Source organism: Ambystoma mexicanum, chromosome 8, assembly GCF_040938575.1.
Source record: "Ambystoma mexicanum isolate Mex_15411 chromosome 8, UKY_AmexF1_1, whole genome shotgun sequence".
Lineage (NCBI taxonomy): Eukaryota > Metazoa > Chordata > Amphibia > Caudata > Ambystomatidae > Ambystoma > Ambystoma mexicanum.
Genome location: NC_090929.1, coordinates 225,972,745 through 225,993,396, shown reverse-complemented (window position 1 = coordinate 225,993,396; position 20,652 = coordinate 225,972,745). Strand labels below are relative to the sequence as shown.

Below are 20,652 nucleotides of genomic sequence, written 5' to 3'. Positions count from 1 at the left end.
CGTCCCAAGGGACCGAGAAAGCATTGCCCATGCTCCTCAGCTGTGTGAACCTGCTAGCGAACCTCTAGCACTTGGAGTTAGTCGCCGTTACGAACAGGTCGATCTGGGGTTTGCCCCATCGTTGAAAGAGCCGATCCACCTGGTCCTGGCGTAGTTCCCACTCGGGACACGAGCGCAGCTCCCTGCTGAGTGAGTCGGCAATGGTGTTTTTTATTCCTGCCAGGTGGAAGGGAACCAGAAACATCCCCTGGGCGACGGCCCAGTGCCACAGATCCTGGGCCTCCTTGGACAGGGCTGGGGATCTGGTGCCACCCTGCTTCCGGATGTAGAACATCGTGGTGGTGTTGTCGGTGAAGATCCTCACCACTTTGTCCTTGAGGGACGGAAGGAACGATTTGAGCGCCCAGAACACAGCTCGTAGCTCCAGGATGTTGATGTGGAGAGAACTCTCCTCCGGGAGCCAGAGGCCTCTTGCGTGGAGATCTCCGGTGTGGGCACCCCATTCCTCCAGGGAGGCATCCGTAGTTACCGTCTCCTGATACGCCGAGGTCTGAAAGTCCGTGCCTGCCGTGAGGTGCACACGGGTACCCTACCATAGAATCGCCTGACGGAACTCCTCGTCGAGCGGGATCCTGTCTTCGAAGCTGCCCGCCGCTTGAATCCAGCGGGCGTCGAGGAACTCTTGTAGCGGACGCAGCCGAAGTCTGCAAAGGGGCACAAGGTAGATGCATGAAGACATCATCCCGAGGAGGGACTTGATGGACCTCACCCTGGCCACATCCGTGGCTAACAGGCGCTGCACCTTGCCCAAAATGGCCTTCGTCCTTTCTTCCGACCAAGATGCCAATCGCTTCACTGTTTCGAGCTTCGCTCCCAGAAACAGTGCCACCTGCGACGGAACCAGGTGGGATTTGGGGTAGTTGATGGCAAATCCCAGTTCCGTGAGCAGGCGGACGGTCCTTGCTGTGTGTTCGACGGCGAGTTCTCTTGACCTTGCACGGATTAGTCAGTCGTCCAGGTAGGGGTAGACGTGGATCCCTTGCAGGCGCAGCTGCGCCGCCACTGGTGCGAGGCACTTGGTGAACACCCTGGGTGCCGACTTTAATCCGAACGGCAGGGCTCTGAATTGGTAGCGACGCCCCTGGACTACGAATCTGAGGAAAATTCTGTGTCCTTTTAGAATGGGTATGTGGAAGTAAGCATCCTCCAGGTCCAACGACGATAGGAAGTTGCCCTCCTCCAGCTGTCCCAGCACGTGCTGGAGGGTGACCATCCTGAATTTCTGTGCCTTGATGTACTTGTTTAACTGACGCAGGTCCAGGATGGGGCGCCAACCGCCTGTCTTCTTTCTGACGAGGAAGTACCTTGAGTATACTCCGGAGCCCCGGAGCCTCTTGGGGACAAGCTCGATGGCACCCTTCATGAGCATCGCCCTTACCTCCAACAGCAGTTGAGGGACGTGATTCTCCTTCCTGGCCACGGGAGGAATGCGAGGACACTTCTTTTGAAATTCTAGCGAGTGTCCGCGAGCCATGGTGTCCAGCACCCAACGGTCGGTGGAGATGGACTCCCACACGCTACATGCTGACGAACTTCGTCAGCCGGCCTCCCACCGGGGTGCTTCGGTGGGGGCCCGACACTATGGCCAGTTCACAGTCCTGCTTGGAAGAGGCCTTGCCGCCTTGGCCTCCTTGACGACGGCGGCGAGACCCTCCTTGCTTGCCGCGACCTCTGTAGGCCTCCTGGGACGAGGAGCGGGCCGCCTGGCGGTATGTAGAAGAGCCACCGCTGGATCCCTTGGAGGCTCCCTGTCTGCCTCCGGAGCTCCGAAAGGGCCGTCGTTGCTGAAGGACTCCTAGGGCTCGGGGTGTTGCTGTGTCAGTCTTGATGGCCTGGAGGGACTCATCCACTGTCTTCCCAAACAGGTTGTTGCCGTCGAACGTCACCTTGAGCCATCCTAGTCGTCGAAGGCAAACCCTGTTGCCCACCTGGCGAAATCCGGTATCGGCAATGCCCGTTGTCACCGTTATGGTGTGATCCGATGCCACCTCACCTTCCTGCAGAATCTGTAGGGCCACCGCCCTCTTGTCGTCTGGTAGGAAGTCTAGCAGGGGAGCTATCTTGAACCAAAGCTCCCTGTCGTAACGTGCCACAATCGCTAAGGCATTGGCCGCCTTAATCATCGTCGCCGCCGACAAGATGACTCGTCGTCCCATGGAGTCCAACTTCTTGCCCTCGCTGTCCGGCGGGGAAGTAGAAGTTGAAGCCGCCGCATCCGCCGCTTTCTTCTTGGCTGCTGCCGAGACGACCGAGTCCGGCGTAGGCTGGGCCCTGAGGAACAAGGGGGCGGCGTCGGGGACCCGGTACTTTTTCTCGTACCTGTCCCTTTTGGCGGGGGTCGTGGAAGGGTTCTTCAGGATACCCAGCCCTTCGTCCCAGATGTCGTCGAGCAATGGTACAGCGAGGACCGTCTTTCTCTTGGCCTCCCGCCTTTGGTAAAGAAAGCCTTCCTTTTTCTGTTCTTCAGGGCAGAGCTGGAAGAGCTCGGATGCCCTGGCTATCATGGCGTGGAAAGAGCAAATTCCGTCGGGCAGAGAGGCCCGAGGGGGGGTGATGAAGGAATGTCCGTTGTATCATCGCCACCGTCGTCGTCCATCCCCGTCGCTGTATCCGTCGCCGTATCATCCCGAGGGTCCGGCGAGGGGGATGAGGGGTCCACAGGCCTTGTGGGCATGAACGGCGGTGCAGGGTGGACTCTCCTCCGCTTGTTCGGAGGGCTTCCCGACGGTCCTGGTTCTGGATCCTCCATCGGGGTCCGTGGTAACCTCGTCCTCATCTCAGTACATAAGGATTGGATCGCCAACAAAATGGCCGCCGAGCTATCCTGGGGCTCGGGCAATGGCTGCGACGGGCGGGATGGCTGCTCCACTGGGCCCTCGTCGTCGCCATCTTTGATCACATCAGCAGGATCCTTCCCCTGGGGTCGAACCTCTCGTCGAGGCCTTTCACGGTTTCTACCAGATCCTCCTCGGAGTCTGAATCCGAGTCCGTAATAGCCACCCCACCCCACCCTCTTTTTCCACTGGGGTCTTCACGGGGGTCTTAACGATGGGCTGGAAAGAGGATTCCCTCCGTGTTGGCAGGGAAACTGAGCCCCGAGGCCGCCTCCACTGGCCTAGTCTCTGCCGGCTCCGCCAGGGCCGCTGCGACAACCTCGATAGAGGCCTTTGCCGGTTGGATCAAGGCCCTCACCACCTTAGGTGCGTCCTGGGCCTTTGCTTTGGGGGGAGGATCATCGCCTCACTCCCCCTCGGCTCCCTTCGAGATCGACCGGGGCCTCTCCAGAAGCTTACCCGGGTTCTCGGACTCCCTCTTCCCCGAACCAGAGCGCTGGCTCGTGGTTGATCGTGCCGGGGAAGTCGCCCCCTGACTGGCAGCCGAAGAGCCCGACCTTTCGGCCTGCGGTGCCTGCGGACTCGCGGTGCTTGGCCTTCTGTTGGGCCCCCGTCGCCCGGGCGCCCTCACAGGACTTAGAAGACCGCTCAGACTTTTTCTTCGCCTTCTCACCTGCTGTGCCCTTCTCCAGCCAGGCGGCGAGGCGGGAACGACGATCTTGATTGGTCCGGTCCGACAGGTTCTTGCAGAACGCACAGCCCTTCTCCACGTGCGTCTTGTCCTCATGAAGGCAGTAGAGACATCTCGAATGCTCGTCCTCCTTGAAAACATTTTGCAATCCGCATCCCGGGCAGCTCCTGAACAGCTTGGATCCGGGAGTCGAGCTTCCCTTGTCCTGGGCCTTGTCCATTGAGGTAGGCCTCAGATCTTCCGGAATCCTTCAAGAAGCGTAACTCGACGAAAACTTCACCCTTGAGGGGCGTAGAAGAATTCCGAAATGGGTCCCCGTTATCAGAAGTAGAAACAGTGGAGCTTGAGGCTCGATTAAACCGAAAAAATGAGAAAATCTCCTGAAAAAGCGCAAAAACGCAGTAAAAGCTCGAGAGCTAAAGCACGAGGACTCCCAACACTTGAACGTGCGGTAAAAATCTGAGGATGGCTGCCAGGGGAGGGGCTTAGGGAGAAGGCAGTCATTGGCTGGGGGCAGTATGACCCAGAGATCAGTGATTGGTTACTACTAAGAAAGACAGATCAGAAACAAAACTGATACTGATTTTTTCTTTACCGAGGATTCCCAGCCTGACGACGGGGAATATTCATGAGCATGTGAATCCATGCCAGACCCCATGCTGGAGAACATCACTTGTGCCCCTCCTTGACCTGTGACGCCACCTCTTTTTTCATGGGAATAGAAGACCAATGGTGAGAGTCGCTGTGGGAGGGCGAGCACTTATTCACCTTCTTATAACTCCTACACTTTCTGAAGTCCCATTTCTCCAGGTACCCTCTCCACCTCTGATTTGGAGCGGGGATAACCTAGTGCCAATTTAGCAGCCGGTTAACTGAGGGCCTAGGGGTTCATTGACTGACACCAAGGGATGCACATTGTTCAAGTCATGGTGCACACATGGACATCACACAAAAATATTGCGTGGGCCGATGAAGGACATTTTGGAGTTTGTCCCGAGAGCACTTAAACCCCTTCAGCTTGTGACCACGCATAACCAGACAGCAACGATTTTTCCAAATATTGTTTCTGAGAAGACAGCGTACTGAGCACACAGAAATAAGTATGGTAATGGGGCAAAGTGTGCTCCATTTAGGCAGTCAATGGCAACATCCTGTACGGAGACAAAGAAGCTGGAAGTCGAAGATGGTCGTCATCTAGATACACTAAACCTCCCGGTGAATGTTTCTGAGAACAGCTGGAAACTGGAGAATATCATCTACATGAGGATTCCAAGGTCTACAGGACGATGCAATTCATTAGCTGGTCAGATGTCAGAACAATCACTCAGCTCGCTGTGCTATCTGATCGCAGCCTGCTATTGCAGGTTTGAATTCCGGTAGGGCCAACTACGCCCTTCATCCTTCCGGGGTCGATTGGTTCACTATGGGCTATTCGAGCACCCTTTACCAAACAAAATCCCCTTACGGGGGAAAGTCATGATACACTTTTGATAAAGTGGTGACGTGTGCTTTTCTAGGATCTGTTCATCCCCCTAATCTCTTATTTGTGCTGCCTCTTTCGCCCTCCCCCTTCTGGCATCTACCAGTCTGGGTGGGATCAGACACAGCTTGTACGTTATGATTCAGAGAAGGCCTGATCCGGAGGGGAAGCAAGTGGTCAGTCTTCGAGCTTCTAACTCTATAGCCAATAGTTCTAAAATAGAATTTTAAGAATTTGAATCTATGAATAATCCAATAATCCAATGCTGAAGAGGTCTATGATACCTTGCTTCACATCAAACTATAGAATGTGACCAGAGATCACAGACTTGTCTCACATACATCCTGCATTAAAATCAGCTAATCTGGCACATCCTGATTTGGAAAAGAAAGTATTGCTTTTCGGACACACCACACTCCCATCTATGTGTCTCCAACATTCTGTGAAGGTCTGAAATCTGGGAACCAGCTTAGATGCCAAGCTATCATTCACCTCATGGATCAATAACTTACCTGCCTACCAATCCTTTATGAGATATCACAATTGTTCATGTTGTCTCTGTGCACATATAGTGGTCATGTACTACACCCATTCCTGTCAAAGCATTAATGGAGCCCTTCCAGATAAGAGGAGGATCAGTAGCCAAAAATAACTAAACAATTCTTGCAGTACAATCAGGAAATAAAACGGGCAAATGATATCAAGCTAGCAGTAAAGGTTTTGCAATTGTTTCCTATGAAGCAGATAGTTAAATTTAAAACCATCTACTTTGATCATAAGGCCCTAAGAAGCTATGGCCAGACCACCTGCCAAATGTCTCCTTCCCAAATGACTTTCTCTAGACAATAAGATGTTCATTTTAGGCAAGGGAAGAACCTTTTGCACGCAAACTATGGAGCACTGCTTAATTCGGTTCTACGGTTTTACCCTCTATTTTTCAGGGTGGCATCTTTTTTACTGCTATTTTTTGCCGACAATATTATGGTGGAAGGACCCCTCTTTTCCCCATGGCCCACCTCTACCTCCTGCTACAAATACTAGATTGACACCCCAATCCCCCATTTGTGCAGCAAGAACTACATAAAATATGTCACTAAGAACACAGTAAAAAAGAAACGTTGGTAAAAAGACTGGATTCCATCATAGCCACGTCCCCAAAAATACTTCGACTAGTGCAGCAAAATAATGGAAAACCTACTTTCTTCAAAAGGCACATATGGTTTGACCTACTCCTGACAGGTGCTCCTACCTCTCAGAGCTACCACCTGTTGCATCCAATCCACTGCCTCAGAAATTACCTTGCAGATAACCATGACACATGTACATGGTTAACAACTACAAAATAAATAAGCCCTCTTTCCTGAGATGTCATCACAACCCCTTTAATGAACACTACCAAACTCTCTGTGAACTCACTCAAATCATTAACACAAGTATGGATAATCATTCCCCCCCTCCCCCGCCCCCCACACTGACCACAGCCCCCTTTCTCCTAGAGGACCTATGAAAGCCCGGACAAACTCAAGTTAATCTCAGATCTCAAGCTTAACTACTCCATTTTCTCCCCCACTGTTATGAAGGCAAACCCATTCCCTCCTCCTGGACATCATTTTTCTGGTCTTATTTTCCTATCTGGTGGCATTTTCCCCTCTTAGCCATAATTCAGCCACCATTCCGCCTCTTCTCAAACAAATGTCTTGATCTACTGGGCCTGCAAACACCACCCAAGCCTTTGCAGCGATAATCAAGAAATGACACAGTGCAGCGTGAAGACGATTTAGAATATTACCAAATCCTGGATGACTCCCAATCTGTAAATTGCTGTGTAGAGGTACAAAATGAATCCTAATGCATTGCAACAAGGATGAAATAATAATCTGGGAAACTGCAAGTCCTGTGCCCCTAACCCTACTCTACCAGCCACCTTCAATACAACGTTGGAAGTATTTCCTCCATTGCCATATCTATAAGTAAGCCTTAAATTGATTCATTTCCCTCCACTCCCATCATTACTAAAATTGATCTTTAAACACCCCAAAGCTGCCCTCTGGTGCTCGCCATGGCATATCGCCCTATCCTTTGCTTTTGAACATTTATGTATCAAGATTGTGGTGGACTCCATTGCGTGATAGGCTGTTGCATTGCTATTAAACCCTAAATTAAACATAATTGGCTCTGCCTCAACTGGCTCTGCCTCAACTGAACAAATCAGAAAACCTACTTCTCATTCCAACAGAATCTCCTTGGTGTCCTCTATCCCTACTCCAGAGCCTTGCATTCTGTCTTTAAACTGTCTGCTAGCTGGGAGCCACTTTTGACAACAGCTTGTTCATTTCCCAAGTCACACAAACTAAAAACCATCACAAAGATCCTTCCGATTCTGCCCATAGGTTGACAAATGTCATCAAAATAAGCAGTCTTTTCTACCAAACATTGACAATCGCCAAGCCGTCTAAAGCGATGTTGCATTTGCCAACCAAAAATGGCAAAAGAAATAACTTATCAAGCCCAGTTTTAAGTCTGTTAACTGATTATCAGGGAATAAAGATATGTTCACGCAGTTGGGCCTCATCAACAAAATACTCATGAAAATTGCCTGAAATAACTCAGATGTAAATAGTCTCTTTACTTGAACTCTGACATGCAAAGATAGTCTTCACTCAATTTGATTGCTTCTCTCCCTTGTCACTCAATTGGGCCTCGTGCCCGTGACCCATTAGTGCTCAGCGCTAACCTCTGAATCTGCCTTCCGATCAACATAAGGGCTATCACCAACCACCCGGCCGTCAGAAAACTACTTCAGACGTATACTCACTGGTTAAAGCTTATTAATCAGGTTCAATTTACTGTCATCTTGCCATTGGTGGCATGTTGGTTCTATATAAAAATCTTGATAAATGACTGTTGCTCATACATTTCAGTCAAATGAACTGTGAACCGTCACTTGCAACACTGTATTAGCAAGAGTCAAGTGCAGACCGCTGTGATCTCCGTCTTACTCAATTAAATACAAGTATAACAAATATTTGCTAAAAGATCTAGGAAGGAAAATCTCAACAATAACAAAACTAATGGGATGATATTCAAGGCAGAAGTACTAGAAGTAGCTCTCCAATGTGGTGACATAAGCAAATTAGTACAGGCTTTGCCATTCTGGTAGAGAAATGGATGCAGTAGATTAACATTTTACATTATAATTTACTTAGAGAAATAAAACTGAAGTCCCATCTAATATGTGGAAGATACTTTTAGGAATTTAACTCACCTGAATTTGGACTGGAAGATTGTCTTTGACTGTAGCTAATAAGGACTCTGAAGGCTTTTCTTTGCACATAAGTACAAGCTCCAAGTCCATATCATCTTTAATCAGCAAACCTTTTGCCACAAGGCCAATTCTCATGACGCCACATAACGATCTACCGCTTTGATCCCTAAAATATAAATTGTTAATTGTATACTTCTCTGAAACCATTTAACAGAATTCTGCATTCCAAACAGGTTTAATTCACCATGGCAGTTAAGCTTTATGACACAAGTTCAATTCAACACAAAAGAAAATAAACACTTACCATGAATGATGCAAAGTGGGCATTGTTAAAGGAGCAGTCTAATAGTCAGACCAAATAAAATATCACTTAAGATTTCTAATTGCCTAGGAAACCACAGACAATTGGTGCACAAACACAGGGTGACCAGATTTATCAGCGAGCAATGCCTTCTGCCCAAGACAATAGTGAATGTGCAGTTGATGTGCCCGCTGGTCCCTTCAAATAAACTATAAACATAGCAACGAGCATATGGCACAACAGAGGTCCAATGATACAACTGCCTGTAATGTTCATTGTCTAAATCTATGACATTTACATGCAGTGTTGAAAAATGTTTGTGGAATTCTTGGACACTGGTAATTGTGGCTTAGAACATATATTACAAATCTCAGTCCTAAAGATAACCGGAATACTCAAAGAATACAAAACCATGACGCTTTTTCAATATTTCATACTTATTTTCTACAAATGATTAACCACTGTATACCCATGTGTGAAAAAAAACTCACCGTAGTGACCACCTTACTCCTGGTCCATAGTCCCCTTTCCTCCATACTTGTGGGACATTACATCCTTTGGGACGGGACCCGAGCAATTTTGTCAAAAAGCATAAAGCCCGCCCTCCTGAGCGCCACCTGCGTATCGCCCTTCAGTCCGTTTCCATCGCCAGGTCTGAGACCATTTGAGCAATAATAGAGGATACTTATTAGAGGGGACGGCGGGCGGGCGTATGGAGGAAAGGGGACCATGGACTAGGACTAAGGTAGTCACTACAGTGAGTAGCTTTGTTATACTCCTACGTCCTGTCCCCTTTCCTCCATACTTGTCGGAGATTCCCAAGCACTCCTCACAGGTAATACGGGTGGATGGAAACTCCTTACTGAAAAGGGAGTTTAAAAAAAGGCTGGCGACTTGAGCATCGGCCCTGGAGCTCAGGTCCAAGTAGTAATGCTTACAAAAGGCTGATGGGGAAGCCCACGTAGCCGCTTTGGCAATTGTTTCCCAGGGAGCGTATTTTTGGAAGGCAGCAGCAGCCGCTTTGCCACGTACAAGATGAGCATGAATGCCCTTTGGAGGTTTGAAGGCCCTGAATGGTATACGCCTCTGAAATACAGGAAGCAATCCATCGGGAGATAGTAGCTTTTGAAGCAGGTTTCCTTTTCGGGTCCCCGAACGTAACAAAGAGTTGCAAGGAGTCTATGAGTTTAGGTGTTCTGTCAAGATAGAACTTCAGAGCTCTTCTGACATCTAAATTGTGTAATACTCTCTCGGCATCTGAGGCTGGGTTTGGAAAAAAGACAGGCAATCAGATAGATTGATTCAAGTGAAAATCAGTCACTACTTTAGGAAGGAAAGTAGGATGAGTATGGAGCACAACTTTATCCTTATGGAAGGTGAAAAATGGGTGTTCCACAGACAAAGCTTGAAGCCGAAGTCACTGCAATCAGAAATGCAACTTTCCATGAAAGGTACTTCAGATCCGCCATAGCCATGGGTTCAAATGGTTTATGGCAAAAGGCGGCGAGGACCACATTTAAATCCCATTTTGGATGAGGATTGCAAACAGGTGGAAAAAGATGTAATAGACCTGCAAAATGCCTTTTAATGACTGGGTTCGTCAAAGAAAAGGAACAGTTGTCAGTGGACAGGTAAGCTGCCAGATGTGATATGAACGAAAGGACAGTGTCAGTTGTAGCATGTCTGGGGTCCAGCTGCTTAGCTAAACACCAGTGGCAAAAACGGAGCCACTTGCTCCTATACTGAGACCTCGTAGAGGGTTTTCTGGCCGCTTGGATAATGCGCATATTGTCCTCGGACGAGTTAAACCGTGCTAAGGATTTGAATTCAGGCACCAGGCTGCCAAGCTGAATGATTGTGGAGAGGGGTGCCACATCTGCTGATCGCACTGGTGAAGCAGGTTGGGAAGCAACAGCAGTCTGATCGGAGGACAAATCGACAGCTGCTTAAGTTCTGAGAACCAGAATCTGGCTGGCCACTAAGGAGCTATGAACAGGAGAGTGCAATTCAATGTATTCCTGAGCTTGCAGAGTTACAGATGAATCAGAGGCAGTGGCACGAAGGCATAGGCCTTCATGTTGTGCCACAGAATTTCGAGAGCGTCCCTTAGGGAGGAAACCCCGAGACCGTTCCTGGATGCATAAAGAGGAAGTTTCTTGTTTGTAGAGTTAGCAAAAAGGTCCACTTCAGGAATGCCCCACTGGCGAAAGACGGTGGAGAGGACCTCCGTGTTCAGTTCCCACTCGTAGCTGGCTGCTGTTTGTCGGATGAGTGAGTCTGCAGTCACATTAAATTGACACAGAATGTGTACTGCCATTAGCCAAATGCCGTGCAGGATGGCCCATTCCCAAATCTGAATGGTAAGGTCCACAAGAGGTGGTGATTTGGTGCCACCCTGCTTGTTGATATAAAACATTGAACCCGAGTTGTCCGTGCGGATGCGGACCACCCTGTTCGTGATGGACGGTTGGAAAGCCTTCAGCACCAGAAAAACATCCAGGAGTTCCAAATAATTTATATGAAACTGCCTGTCCTGCAGCGTCCATGGATCGAAAACCTGGAGATGATCCAGCGTCGTGCCCAACCCCACCCCAGAAGGGAGGAGTCTGTGGTAATTGTCAATTGTGGGCAGGGCTCCTGAAAGGAGGCCCCCACTGTCAGATTGCTGGTCGAAGTACACCATGGAAGGTCCGCCATCATGCAGGATGGAACTGGGATCATCTTGGAATCTGAGTCCAAAGCCTGACAACAAGAGTTACGAAGTGCCAGCTGAGTATGCCTCATTTTGAGACGCACAAGAGGAAGAGCAAGTACGCACAAAGCCATGAGGCCCAGAAGTCTCTGGAACAACCAACCCGTGATGTGCTCTGACTGGATGAAGAGCCGACGCGTGGCGAATAGATCCGCAATCCTGTCTGTCATCAAATACACCCTGGAGTCGACCGTGTTGCAACAGAAACCCAGGAAAATCAGGTCTTGGGAGACTGTCAAGGAAGATTTCCAACAGTTCACAGACAGCTCAAGATGTAAAAGGAGCTGTAAGGGAGACTGGAGATTGCTCGAAGCCGTCAGTGGACAAGGGCTGCGTAGAAGCCAGTCGTCCAAATACGGATATACATGAACACCCTGTAGCCGAAGGAAAGCTGCGATGACCGGCATCTTCGTAAAGTCACGCAGTGCCGAGCTGAGACCAAACGGGATCACACGGAACTGCACATGCTCCCCTCCCAGGGAGAACCACAGATATTTTCGATGCAGCCTCCATATCAGGATGTGCATATACGCGTCCTCAAAGTCCACTACACTGAGCCAGTTTCCCTTCCGAAGAGAGGACTTTGACAGGGCGTGATCATCTTGAATTTCTCTTGGGGAAGAGAAAGGTTGAACTGGGAAAGGTCGAGGATGGTGCACAGGCCAGCCTGGTTGGGTTTGGGCACTGTGAAAAGACGAGAGCTGAAGCCCTCCCCTTGTTCCCCCACCCTGAGCTCTAGAAGCTTCTGAACCTCGGCTCTGAGGGAGGGAGTCATGATCTGTTTGAAGGGTGGGGTAGGGGCAAGCGAGAACTCGCCCAAGCGATGGACAAAACCCACCGGTCTTCGGTGATGGTCTGCCACGCCTAACAAAAAATATTTTGCAGAGTATCCCTGCCCCTGGAGAGGAGGCTGATGGGCGAGAGAAAAACTGTGCAAATAGTTGTTTTCGACGGGTGCCGGCAACCAGAGGTTCAGTTCTGCGAGCCCGCCGGTCCTGAAGCCCCCTGAAGCCAGAGAAGGATCGAGACTGAGACACTGATCTCTGTGTGTAAGGAGCTTTAGCTGGGAACTTTGCCAGGACAGGCAAAGATTTGGCGGTTTGGGTGCTCGCCTTGGTCTTTTTAAGTTCCTCATCCGTAGAAGAATGAAACAATTCCTTGCCGTCAAAGGGAAGGGCCAGAACTTTGTCTTGCACCTCCTTCGAAAACTTTATCGCATGGAGCCATGCATGGCGGTGTTATGCTCGAGCTAAAACATGGCGCTAATGCGCAGTGCATTCTGGGAGAGCTCTGAGCCACGATGGATATTTACTTCATGCTGGAGTGAAAAGCTGCACTCATTTTGCTAAGAGCTAGATTCACGATGCTGAAGAAAACATGCTTTCCAAACCTGGTATGCAGTCAAGGACATTTCTGCTGGGAAAGCTAACTTTGTTATGTCTTGTTATGAGCTATGGAACTGTTTTCCGTGGTGCTTGTTTTTAGAGGAGGGAGGCACTTTGCTCCTTGAGGTTACTGTCGGTTGACCCAGCTAGCAACCAACCGCGGCTCATCAATGTGCAAGTGCGTTGCCAGAAGGTTCGAGAAATCGCCACCCCTTTTGAAGGGTGCATATATGCGGAACCCCTGAGCGGTCAGGTGAGACTTCAGCCGGAGGGGGGACGCTTCCGTCCGGCCTACCTGTGGGCTGTTGTGCTCTCGGCCTGGCTGTTATCGGGGTCTTCCAGCCGCTTCTGGCGAGATGAGGCATCCAGTTACGCTCACGGTGATGTATTTACTTTTGAATTCTTTGTTTCTTCTGTGATTTATTTCTATGTTATCACTGGTTGCTTCTAAGCTTTGAATAAATAGCCGTATATGTGCTCATTATTTTCTAAGAGTGTGTGGTTGCAAGTTATTGCGTCTTCCTGCGTTCAAAGTATTGGCTCCGTAATTGCATTGGTGATTTACGATTGTACGTGCACTCTGGGAGAGCAATACAGGCGGGAGGTGTCAATTCCCACCATAAGGCCTCGAGCGGAGGTATCTACATGGTGTGCCGCAGCTTGCAGCAGATCTTGTGCCAACACCCTGGAATCCGACAAACCGGCTTTGAAGTCGTGTAGCCTATCCGCAGGAATACACTCCTGGAAACCAGCCAACTCCTTCTAGAGCTTCATATTAGCTGCAGCCAGGATGAGCTCAGTATTTGCTTGACGAAGTTGAGTGCTGAGTTGGCAAAGACTTTCTTGCCCAAGGAGACCAGAATCTTTTCTTCCTTGGACAGAATCTGGGCCGTAGCCATTGATGTTGTGGAGGCTGGCTTGGATTGAAGCGTGGCCGCAGCTACCACCGTCGAGGAAGGGAGCGGACAAGACGTCAAGGCTACCTCCTCAGAGGTGTGGAGCCTGTAATGGGCGTCAATTTCGCTTATTGATATGTAGCCCGGTGTGGGGCTTATCCCAGACCTTACAAGAATCAGCCGAAAAGTCCTTCTGGAGGAAAGGCCAGTGCGCTCTTGTGGTGACAAGGTGAACGCTCCCGTAAGCACGCCCCCCTGCGGAGCGGGAGCCTCAGGTACTGGAATGTCAAGAAGGGCAATCATATCCAGGACCCGGTCATGGAATGCTCTGACAAAGCGGGGCTGCTCATCGCTATCCTGATCTGCTTGAGGGTAATCCAGCGAGTCGGGAGCAGACGGCTGAGCCGTGACAGGTTTTAAAGTGCTATCCCGTTCTGCCGGTGTCTTCTCTACGGGAGACAGCAGAGGTATGGGAGGAAGAGCTGGAGGCAGGCCATGAGGAAGAGGTGGTACCACCGCAGGAGCTGCTGGAACCGCCGGGGTGGAAGGTGGACCAGGAGGTTCTGGGTAGATCTCCTTGAAAAGACCCTTAAAATACTCCTTCATGGGGTCAGAGTGCATGAGCCTGTGAAATTTCCCGAAAAACACATCCTCTGATGAAGGTTTAGGCGCTGTGGTGGGCAGAGGATGCTCATATGGGGCATACCCCCACAAGCGCAATGAGGATGGTTGCCAGGAGGGCCCACCACCCACCGGGTGCACATAGACAAACGGAGCAAGAGGAAGCGAGACTGTATGCGGCAGCGGCATCCGAGCACGCCAGTCGTAAAAAGGGCGGAACAGATGTTTACTGTCCACATGATGTGGAAACCGCTGCTCAGCCCCAAAATGAAGGATCCCAGCACCCGACGTCGAGAGCTTAGGTGTAAGGGAAGAATCCAAAATGGCCGCTGTGGCCCATGAGGGTTGGGCCGCCATTTTGCTGATGCCTGAAGAGAACTGCGTCACAAGTGTAGGTGAGGCAATTGCCTCCTCAGGCTGGTCAGGGGACTTAAGCAACACCTTAGCCGGGACACCGGGATCCTCGGCAGTGCCGGTACTGGGGGGGTCTTGGATGTTTACTGGACATCTTGGAAGTGGCCCCAAAATTAGGCTCCAAGGGAGGAACCTCGGCAGACCCGATAACAGAGGCGTTGCGGTCAGTGACCTCCCTCTTTGCCCCGTCGACAGAACCGGTATCACCGTGTCCCTGAGCGTGGGAATGCTGAGGAATCCACCTCACAGACAAGACCTTCAGAGCATGTTTCTCGGTTTTGTCGGTACACACCTTAGCCTCAAAAAGAGTTAACTCAGGCTTTCGCCCGATATGCGAGATGGGCCTCAAGCCTTGGCTCGGTACAGAAAGCTCCAGGAAAGGAGGCCTCAGCACATACCCCAGTGTCTGTGTGAAAAGCTCCAAAAACTGAGACCTCGGAGTGAACCCCGGTATCCAAAGCCACAGATGAACTGGGCTGAAGCTTAGCACCTGACAGGTGAACCTCAGAACGTGGTCCGGTTTCGGCAGGTCTGTCGTGGGAACCCTCAGAGAAAACTCTGGTACGCCTGTTAGGCCTGTGAGGCACCTCAGAGGAACCCCTGATAGCAGAGCTGCTCAAGCCCCTCCTGGACCTGGAAGACCCTGGGAAGGAGTCCCCCTGGGAGGGGCGCCCTAAAAAGTAAGGAACTAACTGGGTGCCTCTTCTTTTCATCGATGAAAAGCTGAAAATGAGGTGGAGGAACGCGCTGAAAGACTTCCTCCCACCGACGACACCGCCGCTGGAGTAACCAGAAGGAAAGGGAGTCGCAGTAGAAACACGAATCCCAACGATGGTCCGGGCCCAGACACTCCAAGCAGAGAGAATGGGCATCCGCCCTAGCGAAGCGACGTTCGCATAAAGAACAGGACACACATCCCTGACGCTCCGGCAAAGACCACAGAACCGGAGTAGGAAAAAAGGACAACTGGAACAAAGAAAACATGATTCCCGGTGATGAAAGTGCGTCCAGCCCCGACTGCGCGGAGTAAAGGACTGAAGGGTAATGCGTGGGGGAAGCTCAGGAGGGCGGGGTTGCGGCCGCGTGAGGTTCCCTGCGTAAAAAGAGAAGAAAGACAGAGTTTTTCTTTTTTGATGCTTTTTGACAAAAGTGCTCCGGTCCCGTCCCGAAGGACGGAATGTCCCACAAGTATGGAGGAAAGGAGACGGGACGTAGGAGTATGTGGGAAAGCTTTAGATTCGGTACTTGGTAGCACCCACTTGACTAGCATGGATTTCAAATGGGCGTTTCCTGTAACTGTTAGTCTGTCACATCTCATGGGGAATTGTGATCCTTTCCACCTCATACATACATAATGAAACAGACATTTGAGCCTGGACAGAATGCTTCAGGTCCTCCCACAACATTATGAGGGGGTTTAAGTCTGAAGTTCAACTACGCTATTCCAAAATACAGATTTTCTTCTTTAGTAGCCATTATTTTGCAGATTTGATTCTATGCTTAGGATAATTGTCTTGCTGAATGACTCCCCTTCACTTTAGCTTCAGCTCAGAAACAGATCACCCTCTCCTCTTATATCTTCTGATACAATGTACGATTCCTGGCTGTGACAATAACTGCCCTGAAGCCACAAAAAAACTCCAGAACATCAAACTCCTACCATCATGCTTGACCATTGAGAGAAGCTCTTCTGTTTGAACAGAGTGTTTGGTGTTTGCCAAACTTAAGATTTATGTCAGAAGAGAAATAAATACTGCAATTTCTTTTATTCTTGTGTGGAAATAGTTAATACCTTTACATATTATGTATAAAAGACGACCGATAAAGATCATTCAACAACTTCAAAAGCACATATAAAACACATGTATATATAAAAAATACATATGAATTGAGATCTAGTTTAAAAGAAGAAAATTCATTGAAAGGTTAAACTATCAATCATAATTGTAAGGAAGGCATGGTATCAAGAATAGACAGACCCAAGTGATCACAGTTCAAGGGTGTTTATTAGACTGTATAGGTTGGGTGGTAAAACGACTAATCTAAACCTAAATCTAAGAAGGGAACAAGCTTCGACCATCAAATGAAAATAAGGCAGTCCTAGTGGCGTGTTGTCAAAATAAAAGGGCCTATACTAAAAAAGAAAACGATTGCCAAACCTTACAACTAAATAAAAATAAATTTTAAAAATAAAGCGTGGGATAGGATTCACATGAAAGAAATCAGTGTTCACAAATTGTAAGTTAGGATGTGGTAGCCTGGGGTCTCCCTTGCCCTCATTTTGAGCACGGGACAAGCACAGCACACGCTCGAGCTTTCCCAGCACGCGACGAGAGTTCTGATTCAGGTATCCGGGACATTGATGGTCAAGTCTCTTTACTCCTGAAAGTCTCTTGCCTTCGAGGACCCGATGCAAAACAAACCAACAAAAAGTTCCTTTCAAGCGTACACTGGGTGATGCCTTCCCCCCTGGGTCCCCCTCTTCAGGCATAGACCCTTCTCCACTGTTTGCCTCCCTCCGTCGGTTCACTCTGGCTTTTGCAACAATATTTTCTCCTTGGCATTCACAAATCTTAAGGTCTTTTTAAACAATTCTCCGTGGACATCCCTCTGCCGGTGTTCACTTTTGTGAATACACTTGTTTCTTGGGACTTTTAGACTTCGCCCCTCTTTATCGGCATCCCTCCTTTGGGTTCACTCTTGCCACTTCTCAATTCCTTTTCCTCACTCTTAATGTGGGATTCACTTCCCTCGACTGTACAGGGATTTGGCTCGACCCCTGTATGACCACTTTGACCTGTCTTGGTCGCTCTCCCGCCGCCTTATGGTATTATCAGTTTCAATCAAAACAGGATCAACCAGTCTCTCTTGAGTAAGCACCCGCGTGATGCCTATCCCCTCTGCAGCTGGGCTTCTCTTAACAATTTTTAGTTCTTTGAACTTTGCGACTTTCATTCAACACAGTTCGGTTTCTTTCTCAGTTATCCCCTCGACTCACCGGCTATGATGAACCGCTTGGCTTTCTTTGTATCTGGATTCAAGGCCGGCACCACTGTGGCAGGAGTCTCCCTCAGTCCTGCTCATCAGCATAGGCACGCTCCGTGTACTGTTGCCATCTGCTGCAACACACTTGGGCTATTGTTCGCAGTTTTACGATTCCTTATACAAGCTCTCACGGGCCTGGCTTGGAAAGGGCAAGGTTGCTTCTCTCCTTGTCACCCTCGCGGTTGGTGCCGTCTTTCTCCTCCTCTTCAACTGCCATATCTCGATAGCTGTCTCGTTGTGCGGTCTGCCTTGCTCGTACTATGCTCTCGTGCTCCACATTTTTGGTCCCAGTGCAAAGGGAAAGGGCGTCGGGTGTGTATGATTGTGGTCAATTGCCTGACCCTTGTATTAGGACATGTCAGGTAAACCGCTATGGTGTTAGTTTGTTGTCTTTTGTGATGTGCGAAAGTGTTCGTGTCAGAAGGAGGGGGCAGTGTTTTGAAATATCATACATGGTAGGATGGGAAAAGGTGTTGAAAGAAGGGGGGATACCGTGTCTCACCCGTCGGTGTCCCACTTCTACTCCCCAAGGACCACCCATCCAGGTGATCCTCCCTCACTGGTGCACCGCCAGGAACTGGATCCAATAGCGATAGCCGTGTTCTGGCCACCTGGATCACAGATCCCAGGGGACTAGTTAGGGAGACACCTTCAGGTTTATCACACAATCAGCAAATACAAAATAACTATTTTATCAATCATATTTAAAGGTGCACAAGTGCTTCTACATGACTTCCTGTATGATTTGCCCATTTGTTCTTGGAGAAATGTTGGTAGGACCGCTCATAAGAAAAGCAACAGTAGTCTTGAACGTTCCATATTTATGGACAATACTTACTGTGGAATTAGTGGACAGCTGATAATCAGCAACTGCTTTGCAGAGACACTCCGATCTGTACTGATCAAGGCAAAACATGTTTCTAAATAACTGTATGGTGAAAACCAACGCATATAGTGTGGGAAGACCCAAAATATGACTTGAAGATCAATCTATTTCCTTAAATACTGGATTCCAATTATCAACTTAAATTTGAGGAGATAAAACCAGAATCAGTTATACATTGATTTGCTCATTCACATCAGGTTGTTTCAAAAGACATACAATTTAAACCATGCTGGATATTTAAGAAAAATAACTGGTTTCAATTCAAGAAGGTGTTCACGGTAAAAGTATGGAATTCCGGGAATACCACTGGAGTTGACAAAACATTTAGCAACACCAAGACTACCAGCAGCACATACATTTACTTGCAATGCAAGCAGTTCATCTAAGTTTCTATACTGCAGTCCATCACCTGTGCTCCTTTCTCACTAATGAGCTATGACCCGGTACCCCGTTTAGCAACCCCCACCACATAGGTTTGAAACTTCTCATTATGCAGTTCACATACCTTGCTGTGTGATGCATCCTCCATCTACGATGCCCACAGTCTTGCTTATGCTGAGTCCACCTTGATCATGCATTATGCCTGGTCACTATCAAGCCTCAATCATATGTTCCTCTTAGCATGTTTCCAACCAGCTCAGTCTGTACATCCTCAAGCAACCTTAGTCTCTACAACAGTCTATGGATGTATGCACAGTTCCTCTCTGCCCCTTCATGTGGGCAGATCAGCATATGCCACATAGGTAAAGTAATTAAATGTTTCAGTTTAGTTATCAGAACGGGGGATGGGATAACACCTTGAGGTCCTAGGTTTGTTGCTCCGAAGTAAAATGAGGTTGCCATCTCAGAATAATGTAAACAGATTGTGGAACTATGGTATAAACGATAGTGCATTTAGGAAACATGTCAAATACTGGTCGCCCTCCGAGTCCCTAACATTAGTGCAGTATCAGAAATATGGGACCCAGCACACTTCTCAAATCTCCATATCTCAATATAGTATCCAGCTCGCTATTAGCAATCCATTCAGGGGAAGTGCTAAGCATGCTTGCTTCATCAAAGTCCCACCACTCTTATGATAGGGTATAGTGCCCCACTCACAGGGTTATTACGTCCAGCTCATGAATCCTGAACATTTTTCACTGAACAATTCATGTCCCACAAATCATGGATACATGTGAAATATGTGCTACGTTAACAGTTCTTAAAATTAGAATTTAAACAAATTTTATCAACAACATCGGCCAGTAAACTGCATATCAGTGCTGCCTTGAAGAGCAATGACATGTCGGATTAGCAAGAATGTCCATAAAATAGGTTAAAGATAAGGCAATCAAGCAGAACTTTCATTAGCACGCTTAAGAGGGGGGCTGTGCAACCAGGATGCTTGGAACGCGGGCTGTATTCTATAGTGCAAGCCCATGTTCCGAGTAGCCTTGGTGGGCAGCACCCTGCCCTTTCTTCCCCCACCCCCCCTTGACCACTTATGTGTGTAGTGTTGTAGAGGTCCTGATCCAACACTGCCAAGGGGGGCGCACGTATCAATTAGGCAAGTAACGTGGTGACGTCAAGCGTGACGTGGGTGGTGACCTCGGGAGCGAGGACATAATTGAACGCACGCTGCTTGGATACAATGACATAGGAGCAGGCGCAGCACCAGACGTCCCGGGGAAGACTTCAATAAAGGGTGGGTGCATGGGTCATAATGGAGGTAGCTGAAAGAGGTTATAGGGGGATTATAGTATGGGGGTCTTTGAGTAATATGTGAACAGAAGAGAAGCCATTTTGGTTGTAGGCCCATGTTAAGAAATCATTTCTCGCAGACACCTCATAAGAAAACAGCTGCATGCCCTTGTGCAGCAAGCAAAATGTATTTTCTGAACATTCAGCAGAAAAAGCATGCTGAAATGTTGTACGGCTGCAGATTCCCAGGAGAATGCAGCTACAGCAAAGCTACAGTAAAAGATAATTTTGAGGCCAAGGAGCTAGGTACCTGGGTGCACGAGATTTGGCAGAGAAATA

General features: G+C 48.8%; 1 protein-coding gene across 5 annotated transcripts in view; it reads right to left on the bottom strand.

Annotated features, from left to right (window-relative positions):
- Positions 1-20,652, bottom strand: part of STRBP (spermatid perinuclear RNA binding protein) — a 1,497,608-nt gene that overhangs the window by 1,305,728 nt on the left and 171,228 nt on the right. For all 5 annotated transcript variants that reach the window (XM_069609636.1, XM_069609639.1, XM_069609638.1 and 2 more), the window contains one exon: positions 8,331-8,496. In XM_069609636.1, the coding sequence (XP_069465737.1) occupies positions 8,331-8,496 (166 nt within the window). The remainder of the gene's footprint in view (positions 1-8,330; positions 8,497-20,652) is intronic.